We start from the raw sequence: 2,699 nt of genomic DNA, 5'->3' as shown, positions 1-2,699 counted from the left end.
TTATAAATAAACCGTTTTAAATTTATTTTAGTTTATTTTGTAAATTTCATTTACACAAAGAATACAATGATATAATTCGTCTTAAAAATGAGATCCAGGTGATCAACATTGAATGTAAAATTATATATATTCTAGAACAAGACCATTTACTAGTATTTGGGTTTGTTGCCGGGATTTTTAAGGTCGGGAATGTTGGGAGCGCCGGGATTTGCAGGGTTGGGATTTGGGGGGCTCTGAAACTCGGAGTGCATACACTCGCGTGGCGGGCCACCTTGGGGAGATTTACTGGGGTCACAGTAGTTGCTGACCCTGTACTTCTCTTGTACCCATCGAAGCCTATCATGACCTAAACGACCAAGATCAATATTCTGCCATGAATTTCCGGCTGTGTTCGAAGCACAGCCCTGATCCCAAGGAAGACAAGCATTGATCTTGTGGTCTTTGTAAGAGACTGTTTTAGAACCTTGAGACCAGTCGGCCTTTACTTTTCCACCTTGTGTAGCCCAGTCATCGGCATTCCAGAAGCTGCAGTAAATCCTCATCGGTTTGCTATGAGGATATGGAACACCAAGTGATGCTTCGACGTTGCTGAAAATCCTAATGGGACTGTTATCCACCATCCATCTGAAACACGCAGATATATATGCTTGTCAGTTAAAAAATTATCGTTAATGTTTAATCTGACAAAGTGACTTGATTTGGTCTTACTTCATTCACAAAATACATTTAAATGTTATTTCAGCCTCAAACAAAGTGACTTGTTTTTGTTTCGAGAGGAAATCATTAAATGTAATCAAGTTATTAATCCTAAATCCATCGGCTATTAATATAACATATATTATCTCTCACTCGAGATAAAATATGTAATGAAAATGTGAGTCGTTATACGTATATTCTAATAGACTGAAATTTATTCTTTACTAGTAGCTTAATTTGCACATATTTACTACAACTAGTCTTTCGTGAGTTGAACTCACAACCGACTACTTACGAAGGAGAGACTATGTCACTAGACCAAATGGTATTGGGCACATATTTACCAGTTTTGATTGATTAGGAACTTCAATAGATCGAACAATAAAACATAGTACCATTTTCAACTGGTTAAAAACCAAAAATTGTGACATACTGATGGTAAAGTTCAGAATCCCTTTAAGTAAACCCTAGATGTGGATCATCCCTATGTTGGCCTATAATGTTCTGTACAAACATGAAAATGAAAAATATATAGATGAACATGTTGATCGAATTCCTAATAGACGACTTTGATTAATTGAAAACTAACTGGTGATTGCCAAAACAATGGAAAGGATTCAAATTCCTTTTCAATATATAAAAGGACCAGGTAGAAATGTGAACAGAAAGAATGATCCATCGATCTAAGTAAGTGGTACTTACATAATACGATGGGGGTTCCAGATAATTGTATAGTTGTGAAAATCTTGTGTGGGATCAAACCAAAGATGAAATTGTTGTTCTTTATTTCCTTTACCCTTACTGAACACATTGGTATGGAGAGTGTACGGACTCCCAGAAGAGTTGCCCAAAAACTCTATGTCTATCTCATCGTGTTCGTGCCCTTGAGGAGAAGATAACTGCATGCATGCATGTAGGTACATGTGTCACAAATAATTAGCATGTTAATATATAAAAGAAAAATTAAAGTGCAAGACACATAATCAATCATTTTGATGGAAGAGCTAGGGATTGAGAGTAATTACATAAAATGTGGTGACAGTACCAGCTGAGTTCCCAGGAGCGAGCTTCATATCCATGTCGAAACGTCCAAATAGGTATTCGTTCTTGGATTTGAATCCCGCCCCAGAATTCGCGTCCTGGCTGAGTGTGAAATGTTTCCCTCCATCAAGTAATTGAAGACGCTGGTCGCCGTATGTTTGTTCAAAGTCTTCCCAGAAATTAGCTGAGGCAGCTATGCCGGCCATCATGAACAACGTGAGAAAAAGCACCGTTATTGAGAGCTTACAAGAAGACATTCTGATTTTCTATATACCAAATTGTATTCTGTTTTGAAGAATGTATCGTTTGCAAAGTATAAGTGGTTTTCAATGGAATGGTTTGTAGAAACAAAACAATAATTAATCTAAAATTTCAAATTGCAGAAGCTCTCATGATCTTTCAGACTTTATAGATGGTATCCTAGTTTTGGAACATTTTCTAGGCTTAAATGTCGTGATTTTGAGGTTTAATTTGAAAGCGCTATTTGTGATTTTTTTTTTTTTTTTTTGGGCAATTTCGAGTTGTGGCGAAGCGACAAAGCAGCTATACTTTTACGGATCGTGCATGGACACGGATTCTCTGCTATGATTTTGATTGCTAGATCAGCTATAATTTGGTTCTTACACTGACAGGTCAGCTTCATTCAGTGGATCTAATGGCTAAAGATGAATTATTTGTAAAAATTTAAAATGCACCTTGAAACAACGATGGTAACGACTAACAACCAATTGAAACAACGATTTCCTTACTAATTTCATTTCATACCGGATTACTGGGGATACTGGAATAGCCCGGCCATCTTTGATAATTAAGAAAGAAGTATAGCAATTAAGCATATGAAGATTGAAGAATAAGACAAAAATTATAGAGAAGAAGGGGTACTTATTAAGCTAACTTGGCCTTCAGAAAGAGCTGCAAGAGCCTCAATATTTAAGCTTATCTATCACCGATTTGCTCTTTAT

General features: G+C 36.5%; 1 protein-coding gene across 1 annotated transcript; it reads right to left on the bottom strand.

Annotated features, from left to right (window-relative positions):
• LOC133725686 (xyloglucan endotransglucosylase protein 7-like) lies at positions 1–2,135 on the bottom strand. The gene is made up of 3 exons (XM_062153037.1): positions 1,722–2,135; positions 1,399–1,595; positions 1–624 (listed from the first exon to the last, which is right to left on the bottom strand). Exons 1-3 carry the CDS (start codon positions 1,992–1,994, stop codon positions 150–152), a joined length of 945 nt encoding a protein of 314 aa, XP_062009021.1. The 5' UTR covers positions 1,995–2,135; the 3' UTR covers positions 1–149.
• Positions 2,136–2,699: the final 564 nt, after the last annotated feature.

The sequence above is a fragment of the Rosa rugosa genome, chromosome 1 (genome assembly GCF_958449725.1).
Source record: "Rosa rugosa chromosome 1, drRosRugo1.1, whole genome shotgun sequence".
NCBI lineage: Eukaryota > Viridiplantae > Streptophyta > Magnoliopsida > Rosales > Rosaceae > Rosa > Rosa rugosa.
Note: the sequence above shows the minus strand (reverse complement) of the source record. Positions and strands in the feature narration are given on the sequence as shown.

Bases quoted from the DNA above. Each gene is read 5' to 3' on its own strand.
- LOC133725686 (XM_062153037.1), bottom strand. From the start codon at position 1,994: ATGTCTTCTTGTAAGCTCTCAATAACGGTGCTTTTTCTCACGTTGTTC. The intron at 1,596-1,721 runs GTAATTACTCTC...GCATGCATGCAG, and splicing joins GTACTGTCACCACATTTTAT to TTATCTTCTCCTCAAGGGCA. The intron at 625-1,398 runs GTAAGTACCACT...TGCGTGTTTCAG, and splicing joins TGGAACCCCCATCGTATTAT to ATGGATGGTGGATAACAGTC.